The sequence below is a fragment of the Chionomys nivalis genome, chromosome 15, assembly GCF_950005125.1.
Source record: "Chionomys nivalis chromosome 15, mChiNiv1.1, whole genome shotgun sequence".
Classification (NCBI taxonomy): domain Eukaryota; kingdom Metazoa; phylum Chordata; class Mammalia; order Rodentia; family Cricetidae; genus Chionomys; species Chionomys nivalis.
The window spans coordinates 32448207-32462604 of NC_080100.1; the positions used below are offsets into that span (position 1 = coordinate 32448207).

Here is a 14398-nt window from a genome sequence, read left to right on the forward strand (position 1 = left end):
TTGTCTAGGATCTTGGGTTATTGTTCCTTTCAGTGGGGATTGGAATGGGATGAATGACAAGTGGAGGGGAGAGTAAACAGAATGGCTTCGTCCCTTTTCCTGACTGAGGTTTGTGCGTCATAGCTCCAGTGGCAACCTTCCATAGAGATGCTCTTCCTTCAACCTCAAACCAAAGGTTTACTAGAGATCAAAAGCTTTTAGGATTGCACCACCAGGCCCTGGGCTACCTCCATGCCAGGCAAGCGCCCTACCAACTGAGCCAGATTTCATGTAAATCCATATGTTCTTCTTCTTCTTCTTTAATCTTTGGCGAGGCCATATTTTTAGTGTGGAAAATATGGTTATTGTAACTACAGACCATCAAACTGAGCGCAGCCTGTTCTGAAGGCTTGCAAAGAGAATCTGGCGACACTTTGGTAAAGTACTACTTTAGTTTCTCAAAGACTCGAGGAGCCCTCCGGCTCTTCCAGTGGGCTCAGACTCAGATATTCTGAGTTCTTTGAAAAATTATGAGTTACAGGTGTTTACATTTTTGAAGCATTTTCTTTCGGGCTTCTCAGCCTCAGTCTAAATAACCAACCCTGCTAACAAGGATTACTTTTTATAGAGGTAACATTTACACTCACTGAACCTTTAAATTTTTTTCTTTCATCCTTTTTCCTCTTCAATTCTTCCAATCAGACCTTTTAACTCTTTTCTAAACCTCAACTTCAAAAAAAAAAAAAAAACCAAACACTACACGATTTTGTTTCACTGCGGCCGCACTGCCTCGAGAACGAAGGAAGTGAGTCCCTAGCGGGGATCCGTCCTCCCATCCTGGCGTTTGCCCGCAGGAAGATGGCGGCGGTCTCAATGTCAGTGGCGCTGAGACAGGCGTTGTTGGGGAGAAGGGCAGCGGCTTCAGCTGCCGTTTCCGTCTCTAGAGTTCCATCCAGGTAACATAATTATCAGCCTCGTTGGGCTCTTTATTCAGGATTCTCAGGTCGCTGCGCTTTGGCGGAGGCCGGGCCGGCCGGGCCTCAGAGGCGGCCTGGGGGAGCGCGTCCTCGGCTGACCCCTTCCTTGGGGTGCGGGGAAGAACTCGGGGCTCCCGCCAGGCCTCCCGCAGGGCCTCGGGTTCTCGGGAGCTCTGGGTCTGCAGCCCCGGGAGAGGGTCTGTGCGGAGGAGCTGTGAACAGGATCTTGGTTCCCGAGAAGGGGAGGAGTCTGGCCGACTTCTCTCCCAACGTCCTGCATCCCTTCCGTTGTCACCTGTTTGCCCTGGCTGGAAGGTTAAAACCCTGCTCCCCTTCCCAGGCTTTAGCTGGTATCTCTTGAGCTTCCAAACAGAACGGTTGTTTTATTCACCATTCTGCAAACGAGGGAAACTTCTTAGAACTTCAGGGGTAATAATAATATTTATTGGAAGGTGATAGCGTACCTATTTTCCATCTTGGGGAGGACTGGAACTCCGGCCGTGAGTTCCAGGCTTAAGCTCCACCGCGGAGCTACGCTCTCAGCCAGCAAGGTGGTTTTTATTTGTATTTATTTTGTTTGTTTGAGACAGGATCACACTGTGTAGCCCCAGCTGGCCTGGAACTCAGATCTGCCTGCCAGCAAGATGATTTTAAAAAGGTTGATGGTAGTGCCGTTAAGTTTTCTCATCTACGTGTTTACTGACCCGGTACAGTAGTTGAGAGATTGTGGTTATTTTGTGATGGCACCCCTCCCCCGCTCCCGAAGCATTACTTTATTTTACGTATTTCTCTGTTTGCCTGAATTTATTAATAGCAGGTGTATACACATATTAGCGTTTTAATCTATGAGATAGCATGTTTTATCTCTTTCACTGTTTGCTCCTGTATGGCCATGTATTGTCAGCTGCATGCTCTGGAGACTACCCCAACCGTTCCCATTGAAGATGGAAGACTGTCAGGGCTGGGAAGCATGTGGTCGTTTTTTAGAAAAAAAGAAAAGTCAGGCGCAGTGGCACAGGCCTTTAATACCAGCACTGGGGAGGGGGCAGAGGCAGTTGGATCTTTGTGAGTGCCAGGCCAGCCTGGTCTACAGAGAGAGTTCCAGGACAGCCAAGGCTACGTAGAGACCCTGTCTCAAAAAAAACCAAGCCATTAAATTATTTTTTTAAAAAGGAAAACGGCCTATCAAAGTGCTTGTTAATTTAGTGTTAAACAAATACAAAAGGAACTGATTAGAACTTCTGAAGGTACATTTTATTACAGTTTTAAGTAGTGGTTTTGTGGGAAAGAAGAGGTTGCCCTTAGTAAGGTCAGGGGATTTGCGGTTTCCGGGACTGAGGATGTAGGTGAGTTGGTAGAGGACCTGGCATTCATGAGGTACTGGGTTCAGTCTGCAGCATCAAATAAATTCTTGGGCACATAAACTGTAATCCCAGCACCCAGAGTTGCAAAAGCAGGGAAAGGGAGGCTGTTCTGTAGGCAGAAGCAGAGCAGTACATATATGATCAACAGTCACTGGAAAATAAATGCTGTTATACTGGTGGAAAGTAAAAGATACATTTGTAGTTAAGTATTTTACTTATGAGGAACTTAAGAAATACCAAGTAGTTCTCGAAGATAAAATACTCCTGTGGTTAAGGCTACCATGGTGGTGATCTAGTTTAGTTCTGTTCTTCTTAAATGTTATAGGTGTTATTTACAGACCCTAATACTAACATATTCGATATAGGACTGGAGCTAGACACAAATATAAGGGATCATTAGTATATTTCTCAGCAATTATGCTAGTTTAAATTAAGACAATACTGGATTTTACAAACTGATAGCTACTACCACACATCTAAACTTAACAGTTTCTGCTTGTGAATATGTTATTAGGGATTTGAAAATAGCTTATATAAATAAGACAACCTTTGTTTCTTATTTCAAAGAAATTCAAAACCCAGGGAAAATAATTTTGGCTTCACACTATTTTTATTTTATTTACATTGTTTTATGATATGCATCTTACTTGACAATTATGGTTCCCCTTCCTTGTTTATATGGAAACTTCTTACAATATGTGTTGAGAATAATGCTTTGAAAAGGTTGAGAAGAAGGTTCCAATCCACCTGGGAAATTTAAATGTAAATTTCTTTTTTGGTAATCCATAAAGAAATTGCAGTGACATGATCCTGCAGGTGTCTTGCATGAAATAAGGGAGAGTGGAATCAGTAAGGCAAGTGCTGAGAGAGGAGTAGGGCTTCCCTACTACACTACTGTTTGGATTCAGTTATAAAGTCAGTGTAAAGAAAAAACCAGCCAGTAACGTAGAGAAAGTCAAACCACAGGCATGTATTCAGACAGGAGAGAAAGCTGAGCAGCACTAGTGTTGGCAGCTTCTCAATGGCTTGTGTTCTAGAATGAGCTTCCTTGACTGAACATCCTTAGTCACCTGTTCTTACCCTTACCATCCCTAAGTAGCCTAAAGGGTTTCCAGCACAAATTCTACCTACTTAAGGTATGCATCTATTAATAGATAAGCTGGTTTTCTCTTTTAAAGCAGTGACACTTGGGACTTAAGATAATTGCCATATCGGTAGGTTTTTGTTCATTTTAACATGATCGTGTATGTTTCTATCACCTGCTATCATTTCTCTCCTCAAATTTGGACTAGAGTTGTGTTTATCTAAAACAAAGCTCTGAAGATAGCAGGTCCCCACAGCATGTTAGTCTCTATGATGAAGACTAGGTGTACAGACTTTGTGAAGTCTGTTTTGTGCTCCCAATCTTTGCCTTTATTTTGTGGCCTCCTTTCCTACTGGGAAGTTGAGGTTGCACAGACCTCGAGTGACGTAAAGGAAAGGCTAAATTTGTAAACAAACATTCAAGATCAATAGGTTGGATTCTACCTGATTAAATATTTTTGCTTACATTTATTTATTTTGTGTGTGTGTGTATATATTCATGTGGGAAAGCAGGTCTTAAGAGAAACATCAGTGCTGGGCAGTGGTGGCATGCCTTCAATCCCAGCACTTGGGAGGCAGAGGCAGGTGGATCTTTGTGAGTTCTGGTTGACAGAAAAGTTTCAGGACAGCCGGGGTCACGTAGAGAGACCCTGTCTCAAAAGCCAGAAAACACAAACAACAACAAAACAACCAAAGAGACATTTAAGTGAAAGCCAGGTAGGTACTAGCCTACATAAATGTGAATTAAAAATATCTACAATATATATTTTTTGTAATTATTTGCAGTGGTCTGAATTTAGGATATTCACCTTGAACTCTGTTAATTTCCATATTAAAATTGTTTTATGAATGGATTTGTACCTAGCACATTATGACAAATATCCTCACTCTTTTTTCATTCAGAAATTTAAAAATGGGAAGTGGAAATGAGTGATTTGTGAAAGGTACTTACTAGAACATGAGGACTTCTTTGAATGAGAATAATTGATTTCCCATGAAGATTTCAGTGAGGCATAATGTGAAAAGATGGAACCCCTTGCTTCCTGAGTAACACCTGCTAGACTAGGTTTGGAGATGGGGTGGGTATAGAATTCAGACACAACACAGACTGTTCGAATGAAGAAGCTTCTGCAACTTGTCATTCCTCTATCATGTGTGTAGTATTGGTTCTGAGCATAAACTCTGCAGAACTAGCTTTTATAACTTAGTGATCCAGCCAGTGTGCCGAGGACGTCCCTTACCTGGTGTCTTGTGTTTTCTCAGCAGCCCTGTGAATGGATGTTCTTGTTTTGTAGCAGAGTAGACAGGTACAAAAGAGAAATGACTTAAGTTCTCTTTGGTAGAAAAAAGTTTGATTTATTCATCAATATGTTGACTTTTGTAATGAGTATTATTTCTGATAACAGTAAATTAAAATTTCAGTGTCTTGTTTTTTCTTTTAGCAAAGAGTGTTCTTTGAAAAACTACTACAAAAAGAGAAAAAAAGAAAGAAAAACTATCTACTGATGCTCTTGTCTTACTTCACCATTACATCTCTACAGGGGCAGGGATGAATGTTTTGGACTCTGAAAAAAAATAATTTTCTTCCTGAGTTTAGTATAAGAGATTTTTATAGGTGATTTCATTTTACTTTTTAACTGTTGCTTTGAGACAGTATCATTTGGCCAGGTTAGCATGAGACTCACCACGTAGCTGGGATGACCTTGAACTCTTGATCCATTAGCCTCCCTCTCAGGTGCTGAGAGTATAGATGAGTGCCACCATGCCCTGCCCTTTTTTATACTCTTAAGCAAAATATGTATAATGCATGTATTAAATGTGGAATCCCAAACATATTTTTTTATTGAGAACTTCAGTGGTCCTTGGAAAAACTGTATTCTACTTTTTAAAACTATTGAGTATACCAGTTATGCTTCCGTAGCTCTTGAGTGTCGACCGCCTTGGCGGGTCACTCTGTCTAGGGTCTGTAACCCACCTGGCAGGTCCAGTAATTCCAGGGTCACGGAGAGGTACTACCTGAAAGACATGGGCTGGAGACAGGAAGAAGGCCAAACAGAGTTCTTGTCAAAGCCTCCGTTTATAAGAGTCATGGTTGCAGTCCTGGATGAGGAGCTTGGGGGGCTGGGGCACGGGATCTTGCCACGTGGTCCATGTCGGTCACATAGGCTAAGAGGTTATGATCGGTCAGGTGACGGTTCCTCTGCCAGGAGTTCACGAGTTGACACACCTAGTTCTCTAGATAGTTTGGAATGTGAGGCAGGCTCCACCAACAGATAGCTCTCTATTAGCAGACAATTTGGGTGTGGGATAGGCTTTGTCAATAAAACAATTCTCAATACAATTGGAAAGTGGAGCCCTCTGCAAACTTCTCAGGGCAATGATCCCTATAATAATTTTGGGGGGGAAAAATGGCTCCTGACATATCCCCCTTCCTTTTATAAAGGCAGACATCTATCAAGTGGAGGGCACCAGGTCAGAGTCCAACCCTGGTGTCAGATCTAAATGAGAAGGGACTGGGACAAGGAGGGACCCCCCTCTCGAATGGTGGAGCAATTTACCTCTCCTGGGAACAGAGGGGTGCCTTATGAGTCTTAGGTCAAGTGGGGACCAGGTCTTTTTCCCCCTTACCCGTCCTCGGGTTCCCAGGACCCTGACTTAGGTTGGGGGAGGTCCTGCCACAAGTCGCCCGTCCTTGGAGCTCCTCAAATAAAAGGTATCTACCAAGACCTAAAGTAAGCAGGTCTTTGACCGCAGAGTTCCCTGTCTTAGGCTATGTGGAGAGCGATCCTCGCCTGGCATCATGCCATGTTGAGCCGGCTTCTACAGCCTCTGTATGATGTGCTGTTCAGGCGAGGGTCCACACTAACTCCCGTCATTGGGCCCCTGCGTCTATCATTAATGAAAAGACTGTGAGGAGCTTCTCAAATAAAAGGTATAATGATATAATTTGGGCACCAATAGCTCCATCTTCCAGACAAGAAGAAAGGGCGTTTTCCAAACCCAGTATTCACCGTTTAGTCTGGCCTAAGGTATATCCTCCTTCCTAAATGCCTACTCCACAATAAGATTACGAGTGCTGCCTGCCAAACATTTTTTTCCAGGGATTCCAAGGGTTTGGGGTGTGTAGCAAGGGTAGAGAATTGGAGAGCGGCTGCAGGTTGCTCTGTCTCTGGAGTTCTGAGGTCCTCCGTGGAGCCTCGAGTGTTCAGGCGGTGGTAATGAACAGCAATGGAATCCCTTGTTATTTCGTCAATCTGGGTCTTAATAAAGCGGGTTAGTTTTTTAAAGGCCCAAGGGCAAAGTTTAATAGTAGTAAGAGTCCCACAAGAGGGCCCAATAAACTAGGCAAGAGTGTGGACAACAAGGGGGAGGTGGAGAACCAGTTTTGGTACCAAGACTCCTGCTTTTCTCTGTTTCTTTTTCTTCTAAACTGTTTTTTACCTTTTGTATGTTATCCTGTACTAGGCCTGTTTTATCTGAATAAAAGCAACATTCTTCTTTAAGGGCAACACAAAGTCCCTCTTCTTTAAGAAAAACTAGGTCAAGGCCTCGTCTGTTCTGCAGAGAGACTAATGAGTCCTTTAGGTTTTCCAGACCCTTTTGTAATTCCTGGATGTCTCTGTCTACTGCCAGACTAAGTTGGGCATATTGCTGTTGGGAGGTGATAAGAGAGACAATCCCCGTTCCTGCACCTGTGGCTCCTAATCCCAAAATAACAGCCAAGGTAATGGCTGAAATAGGTTCCCTCTTGTATCGGGGCATAATAGCGCCCTGTTCCCAAAAGTGGAGGAGATTCTCTGACTCATGTATCGTCAGACGAGGTACCAACTGCACTAGCACACAATAATCGTCATTGATCAAAAAGTTATTGGTAACTATATAAGTGGTGAGGCCCAAGGAACAGGCAAAATAGAATCCTTCAGGTGCAGAAATATAAGAAAAAGAATTAACAATAAATGTCTGATTGCAGGTATACTGCAATGGTTGAGGGAAGCGCAAGGCTGGTCCCCTAAGGCATAGTCCTATGCCAGAGACCTGGCTTATCCTAAGACCTTCACCATCAACAGGATGCCACCTTAAATGCTTTGTGTCATTAGTTAAGTTGGGGGAGCCAAAAGCAGCCACACCTTCATAAAAGGGGGGCTTTGGTGAAAAGCAAACCCAGCATTCCTCATATAGGGAATTATTAATAGCATGTAACGCAACTATAGAAGCATTGACCATAGATAAAATAAGATCAACAGAAGAGGGAAGTCCTTGGGGCAAGGTGGGTTGAAAGGGAGGGGCCATTACAGAGAAACTATTGGTCTGAGTTTGTGAGTTGCAGGACGACTAAATTGCTCGCTGGTCAGAAAATGTAATGCTGCCGGGCGGTGGTGGCGCACGCCTTTAATTCCAGCACTCGGGAGGCAGAGGCAGGCGGATCTCTGTGAGTTCGAGACCAGCCTGGTCTACAAGAGCTAGTTCCAGGACAGGCTCCAAAACCACAGAGTAACCCTGTCTCGAAAAACCGAAAAAAAAAAAATGTAATGCCTTATTGGGGCCTACCGCGGTAACAGTGGATTGGGGGACTGTTTTTAGTAACTTTATTTTAAAAGTCACCCCAAAGTCTCTTCCGCTCTTATAGAGACGGAGCCCCCATTCCACTCCTCTAGAACTGACCCAATCAAAATTTTTTCCTGCTTCTGTAAAGGAGATTACTAAGGGGTTACATCAGCTATGAGGTACACATCGAGCAGCTAAGCTTTGCTTCGGACCTTTTCTCTTAACTTGAATATAATCCCAGGAAGAAGAGGGATTCCAATATGTATCCCCAGTAGTTTCACAGCCCCATGAGGCACAGAAATAATCAGGACTAAATCCACATTTGGAGGCCAGGGAGCGATCTCTGTGAGAGGCTCCGGGGCAAACATATATGGGTGTGAGAGCGAAGAAGCGCCTGCTAAATCTAGTGGTACAGCTAGGCTGCTTCTTGAAATCGTATGGAATTTCTGGAGCCTGTGTTAAAGGGAGAAACTTATCGTGCACTCCCCAATCTGAATGGCCTCCCAGCACCAATTTGCAGAGATCTACCTCTAATTCTTCCTGCATTCTCCTTAGTAGTTTTGTTACCTGGAAAACTATGGTATTTTGGGATTTTAGTCTCATTAATAGACGACTTTAAAAATGGACTTGGACAGAGAAACCCTGTCTCGAAAAACCAAAAAAAAAAAAAATGGACTTGGAGAGAAGCTTGAGGACAGTTTTTATCAACAGTTAAGAGAAAAACAACAGACAGGCAAACAGCTGTTTGGAGCAGGAAAATAGAGAGAGAAAGCAGCCGCATGGTGAAGAAGGTAGGGTAGCTTGAGAGAAAGAATAGGACTTTCCAGAGCACCAGGAACACACGCCCAGGCTTTGGTCAGTATCTGAAAGGAAAAGAGGAGAAGGGACAGCAGACAAGCCAGATGCCAGCGGTGTGGAGGTGCTGACTGATGTTCTGAAGCACTCTAGGTAGCTACACAGAGGGCTGGGCTGGTGTCTCTCTCCTTCAGGGAATAATTATGTGAACCAGCTTTCCTGAGAGGTGCTCTCTTGGTCACATATAATTGACTAGCTAAACTGTACTAACTTAAAAAATTATTTATTTTTACTCTATGTGGATGTGTGTTTTGCCTGTATGTCTGTATGTCTGTGTACCATGTGCTCACCTGGTGTCTGAGCAGGTCAGAAGAGAGAGCCTTGGATCCAATGGACTTGGTGTTATAGATGGCTGTGAGCTACTGTGTGATACTGGGATGTGAACCCTGTCATGGAAGAAGCAGCCAGTGTTCTTAACATCTGAGACATAGCTCTAGCTTCTGGTTTTAACTCTTAAAGGAGGAGACAGTGGTATGTAAAGTTTTGGTCTTGAAGCAGATCAGAATGTGGCAGAGCCCACTGTCTGATTAGGAGAAAATAGCTTTCTCTTAATAGTCCTTACCTCCAAAACTACTTTAGCAGTGTTCCTCCCTCAGCAGCTGAGACTCAGAGAACATCCAGAGGGTGACTGGAATTGGAGAATAAATATAACCCATTCCACCATGATAATCTAGAGATCCAGTTTCGGTTTGTTTTCCCAGAAAGGATTCATGTCAGGACCAAAGTTTCCATTACACCTTCATGTACAGCCTCAGGACTGGAGTGCTCACTTAGGAGAAATAAAAACTGACTTTCCTGGCCTGAAAACCAAGGTGCTGATTCTGAATGAGAATGAGGTGTTTACTTTGGGAGCTTTTGTCCTGTATCTGCCTAAGCAGTTTCTAACCGGCCTTCATCATTTTTACCTCTTTTTAATATGGTTGAATACCAAATAACTAAACCTATTAGAATTTTGTGTGGAATTCTGAGATTTAATAAAGCTATGATGATGGCTAAAATTTATTTTCATTAAAATCTTGAGTCAGTGAATTGGCTACGTGGCTTAAATTGCTTGCTGTGACCTGAGTTCTATACCTAGGACCCACATAGTAGAAGGAAAGAACCAATTCCTGCAAGTTGTCCTCTGACCACTACACACAAGCACATCGACATACACACAAAATTAATGAATATAAAAGAGCCAAATCTTGCATTCTTTTAAGGTTGACAGGATATAGTAGTTAATACATGAGTTAATACCTGAGTTCTTACGACTTTCTTTTTTAATTGCATTGTCTGAAGATCCTAAAATAATCTGCTGTGTCTGAATTGTGCAGTAGCCATATTTTTTTGCAGCTTCTTTCATCTAAATATTTGAATATTTTTGTAAACTATTCTTTGTGTTTTCTGCTTTAGGTGGTAGCAAGGGGACAGTTCTGAGTTCTGGTTTTAAGTTGTTTCTGTCCGTTGAGTATTTTGATAGGAAAATGCAGCCTTACGTTTTTTAGAATTGGTTAACCAAGTATAATCTTTTATCACCTGCATTCACCAGACTTACATTAAAAAAATAGGATCATCCTCCAGTTTCATATTTTGTTCTTTCAATATCAGCTGCTCAAATCAGCTCACCTGTTACTTGCATCTGAGGCGTTGGTGTTCTTTGGCCGCAGTTTAGTGCTTCAGTGAGTTAGGCTTAGGCTTTTAGCTCTGCAGTTCTGATAGGAAACTCCTGCCTTTTCTTCTTTTTTTTTTTTTCTCTAAGTAGTTTTAATGTTTTATCTTCAAAGACTTCAAAAATATGACTTTGTTTGGGAGAGGAATAACGGAGATTTCCAGAAACAAGAAATTTTCAGTTTTTGCAGTTTTCACTCATATACTAATCAGAGGCTTTGGGGGGGGGGTGTTGAGGGGGTGTTAGAGGCAGAGAGGCATTTTGGTAATTTTGGAGAAAGCAGGCCCTGCTGCTCCTCTCTAGAGACGATTGTTCTTCATTTTGGAAGGGCTCAGGTTTAATATAGCACAGCTGTTGAACTCTGCCCTTTAGAGTTTTAAGAACGTGTCTTATCCTTTATAATGCGCATGTGCTTTTTAGGGAGATGGGCTTTGGCCGGGCTAGTTTTTAAGAAAGTTCCTTGCTTTTCTAGAGTTCTTTTGTTTCAGTGAGCTTTTAGAAGGGAGTGCATATCTTATTGCTTTTGTAGTGTGTTTTGCTGTGTCCTTAAACAAAACCAGGTGAAAAATTATTTCTTTGTGTTTTCTAGGGCTCAAAAATATGTTCTTTTCTTTATTTGGCCACTTCATATAAGTAAAAGGCCCGTACTTGACAAAAGATCCAGTTCTAGATGACTGTTCAGCGAGCCATGTGCTTCTCCTAAAACTGTCACTCTGTCCTGATGAGCTTTAAAGTGAAGACAGATGTTGTGAGTCTTTTGAGGACCACTACTCTTTGAATGGAAAGAGCACTTCTTTTTCAAGGGATTTCTTTATTGTACTTTTAATAGTTTGAAATTCATTTTAATATTCTTATTATACATGTTTTTGAGAAATAAAATATACCTCATTATACAGCATTGATTAATATCTTGCATTTATTAAACCTTTAAAATATGAAACTTAAAGTACTTTGTAGTAATTACTTTTGGGTAGTAAAAAGTGTTAGCTTTTAATTGAAAGGGTGGCTTCTACCTTCATAGGTTAACTTTTGAACTATAGTTCATAGAGTCTTGTCATACTTGAGTTGGAAGAAAATTCTTCTAGGGCTGTCAGCCCCTACCCTTTCTTTAGTGTAGGAATCTCTGGAGCTTCTGCTGGTGATCTGAGTTTCTGTTGGCTCTGGAAAACGGTTTCCTTCACTGTGACAAGATGCGCTCTAGAAATACCAAGGCGGAGGGAGGTATCGTGGCGAATGTTTCAGATGTGCTGCCTCTATTCCCATGGACCTGTGATTAGCGGAGCACATAGCAGCAGAAGGGTGCGGCCCAGCACTGCTGCTTACTTCATGGCAGGCAGGACTCACAGACTGGAAGGGGCCCTAGCTAGATCCAGTCCCTGAGGACATCTGCCTCTTCCAGATACACCCTACCTCCCAAGTTACTAGCACTTTCCAAAATAGGGCCATTAGCTGGAAACCAAGCCCTTAAGACATGACGGGTGTGGGAGGGAGACCTTTCCTATTCAGCCCACAGCACTACACTGTTCTTCTCTGCTCATTGGTAAGTGCTAGTTCTCTTTGTGTTCTCAGAGTAAGTCTTTCCCCTGTGTACTCATCAGCCCTTCCCATAACTAGGCTTATGCTTAGCATCTTCAGCTTGTTTTTCTATTAAGATGGCCAGATTTCTTGACGCTTTCTGGTTCTTTGTACTCTTTAGGATGCCATAATGGTTAATTTTGATGAGCAGCACAGTTGTATTAAGAGTGCCTAGGTAATTGGTGAAGCACACTTTTGAATATGTCTGTGATGGTAGTGGTCTTGGATGATAGAACATACGGATTCTGGAATGATGGCTGGGTCAATCCTTAGATGGATTCATATATTAACATGTGATTAGAAGGTGGTACAAAGAAGGAGGTGTGGTCTTTACGGGAGTAAGTCTTTGGGGGTATGTCCTTGGGTTTGTACCTCACCCAGTCCCTTTCTGTACTGCCTCTTTCTTTGCTTCCTGGAGTGCCATGAATGGATAGTTCTGCCAAATACTCAACAGTCATGGTATTTTGCCCAACCTCATGGAGCCATCTGACTCTGAAACTCCTTCTGAGCCATCTACCCAGAGCTAGTTTCCTTTCTTTGACTCCTTTTGGTTAGATTTATGTCAAGATGATACTCAACTCAAAAAGAGCTAGGAGTTGTTTTTCTTCCTCTTTCGAGTTACTGTAATTTTATTTTAAAAAAATTATGCTGTATTTTATTTTGCTTAAAACAACTTTTAATTTTACTTTGAGAGTTTTGTACCTGAATACTGTACTTGCATCATTTCCATCTCTCAGTAAACCATCTTCTTATTTCCCCTGAGACTTTCTTGATCCATGGATTATTGAGCGTGTGTTGGGCTGAGCACTTAGCATGAAGCTTAGTAGGAGAGCATTTGTCTGCAATGTGGAGTCCCTGGCCTTTACCGGCAGCACTGCAACACAAATAAGTAAAGTACAAGTCCCTACTTGATATGTGAGAACGCAGTTTCATAGAACTTCATTTTTTAGGGTTCATCCTAAAACCTGTGACTCCACGGGCCTGGCTTTGTAGTCCACTTTCACAGTTGCCCTAAGTCAGTCAGGGTGAAGGAACCTGGATTAAAAAAAAAAAGCAAGCTAAAAGAGCAGGTGTTGCACGAGCCCACGCCCTCAGAACCATCACTCCAGTGAGTGGAGATAAAGAATTTAATTAGTGGCAGTGGTGTACACCTTTATTTTCAGTACCCAATAGACAGAGGCAGGTGGATCTCTGTGAGTTTGAGGCCAGCCAGGTCTACAGAGCAAGTTCCAGGATGTCAAGTCCACACAGAGAAACCCTGTCTTGAAACAAATAAACAAAAACAATTTTTTTTTGTCATTTTTTGCTCTTGCAAATATTTGTTGTTTCCCCACTGGTGTGGTTGCAGGATTATCTAAGATTGGGGCCAGGTATGAGAAAGGCAAGGTAAATGGTGGCTTCTACAGTTTCTGAGCATTGCTTTTCCTTTTTGTTCCATGGGGCAAATTTCTACAGAAGTGCTTATTTCTGTTTTTAGCCTTGTTAAGCACAGGTTTAGAGCACCATGGAGCAGAGTGAAAGGTAGCTTCACAGCAGGTTAAATGAAGCTCCAGGTCTGGGGCTTTTCCTGTTCTGCCTGCTGTATGCATCCAGATGATTATTATTATTGCATTTAGTGGGAGAGACAGTGGAGTGTGTTTATTGGATGTTGCCTAGGACCAGACGCCCTAGGATGAATTACCTTAAAAGCTAATTATACTATTTCTTGCACTTTTAGAATAGTTGAATGGACTTCAGTGATCTAAATTGACTTCAGAAATCATTATATCTTCAGATTCTTAATGAGTTGTTTCTCAACTCTAGTGAAATTCACATGCCAGAGTCTGGGAAAGCAGATAAAGTATTTCAGAGTATATGCTCCTGTTTGCAAATGTTGGCTTTTAATAAAATGGAAGCTTGTAGTGAGTGATACAGAGCCAGAAAAATTCATTGAGTTTAAACTATCAAGCAACAATTTTGGTTAAAGACATTGAGCCTGACAGTGGTGGTGCATACCTTTAATCCCAGCACTCGGGAGGTAGAGGCAGGCTGATCTTTGTAAGCTTGAGGCCAGTCTGATTTACAGTCTGTGGTTACTCTGGAGGCATTGTTCTCATTGCCTGAATTGATGTGGGAAGACACAGCCTTACAGTGGATAGCGCCATTCCTTGGTTTTGTGTTCTGGTCTATGCACAGATATATGCTTCAACCTTCAGAGTCCCTCCTATTTGAAGGATGGAAGTCTTGAACATTCATCCAGAGTGCCTGTGCCCCTTTGGCAAAGGTGTTATCCACTCTGTGCTGTGAGCTGAACTTGTACTTCAGTTGACATGTATGCTGGAAGGTGGCTGAAGAGTGTTCTCTTAACAGCTGTGGCTGAAATGATAAAC

The 14398-nt window shown here is 42.4% G+C and overlaps 1 protein-coding gene across 1 annotated transcript in view; it reads left to right on the top strand.

Annotated features, from left to right (window-relative positions):
• Positions 1-816: 816 nt before the first annotated feature.
• The window catches only part of Ndufs4 (NADH:ubiquinone oxidoreductase subunit S4), a 118033-nt gene continuing 104451 nt past the window's right edge, over positions 817-14398 (top strand). Inside the window, exon 1 of the mRNA XM_057789886.1 lies at positions 817-935. Coding sequence (XP_057645869.1) covers positions 838-935 — 98 coding nt within the window. The 5' untranslated portion in view covers positions 817-837. The remainder of the gene's footprint in view (positions 936-14398) is intronic.